General features: G+C 45.1%; 1 protein-coding gene across 1 annotated transcript in view; it reads right to left on the bottom strand.

Annotated features, from left to right (window-relative positions):
* Positions 1 to 358: 358 nt before the first annotated feature.
* LOC135111790 (four-domain proteases inhibitor-like) overlaps positions 359 to 1,044 on the bottom strand; it is a 10,600-nt gene continuing 9,914 nt past the window's right edge. The window contains exons 3-4 of the mRNA XM_064025502.1: positions 745 to 1,044; positions 359 to 524 (exon numbers count right to left, since the gene is read on the bottom strand). The exon at positions 745 to 1,044 is cut by the window's right edge and continues 31 nt beyond it. Of these exons, the coding sequence (XP_063881572.1) occupies positions 792 to 1,044 (253 nt within the window). The 3' untranslated portion in view covers positions 359 to 524; positions 745 to 791. The remainder of the gene's footprint in view (positions 525 to 744) is intronic.

Genomic DNA, 1,044 nt, shown 5'->3' with positions numbered 1-1,044 from the left:
CCTCCTCCTCCTCCTCCTCCTCCTGTCCCTTCACCCCACCCTCTCAATAACCACCACCACCACTACGTCCACATTACTCTTATAATTATGCATTCTCTCTCTCTCTCTCTCTCTCTCTCTCTCTCTCTCTCTCTCTCTCTCTCTCTCTCTCTCTGTAAGACGTCAGAACCGAGCATTTCTTTTCATTTTTTTCATTTTTTTCTTTTGAGGAGCCGTCAATAAGCTTCTTTCCTTTATTTATTTTCTTTCTTTCTTTTTTCTTTCTTTCTCTCATTGTAAAGCCTTTTCCATCTTCCTTCACGCATGCAAGTAAAGATAAATAAACAAAAAAAAACTTCTGAAGCACTAAAACTCTAACAATGCTTAATGATCGTTTATTTGCTTGACAATTCCACTGCTGAGGAAAAGAAAGCAAAGGAACAAAGAAAAGTTAAGAAGTTAACTGCCGTCGTGGCAAGAGCTGTAGTACTGCTGTAGATCTGTGGCACTCGCTTCCTCCTTCAGCGCTGGTTGGCCTCGCAAACCTGGGTAGGCGAGAAGGAAAGGTGTGAGTGAGTGTGTCAGGCAGGTGTTGTGTGGTGGTGCGGTGGGGATGTGAGGTACTGTTGCGTGCATGTTATGTATTCCACCCTCACACACACACACACACACACACACACACACACACACACACACACACACACACACACACACACACACACACACACACACAGTAGTAGTAGTAGTAGTAGTAGTAGCACTTACCCAGCTAGTTGTTCAGTAGTTTGCGGTTCATCTTGGTGTTCATGTTCCTAATTTACTGGTGTTATTGGTGGATTATCGTTTATGTCCAGAACTTTTCCTTTCATACCCATCCCAGTTTGCTCCACGCTGGTCATTTTAAGGTTCCTGACCAACATTTCTTCAGTCTTGCCTTCTGGATGATGACCTGGGCATGCCTTCAGGTTGTCGTCAGCCTGGAAGTCAGGCTCGTTGCAGCGTTTGGCTTCCAGCTCACAGTCGCTGTACAGCATGCTGTCAGCGCCACACAAGATAGTCGGTTTG

The sequence above is a fragment of the Scylla paramamosain genome, chromosome 22 (assembly GCF_035594125.1).
Source record: "Scylla paramamosain isolate STU-SP2022 chromosome 22, ASM3559412v1, whole genome shotgun sequence".
Lineage (NCBI taxonomy): Eukaryota > Metazoa > Arthropoda > Malacostraca > Decapoda > Portunidae > Scylla > Scylla paramamosain.
Note: the sequence above shows the minus strand (reverse complement) of the source record. Positions and strands in the feature narration are given on the sequence as shown.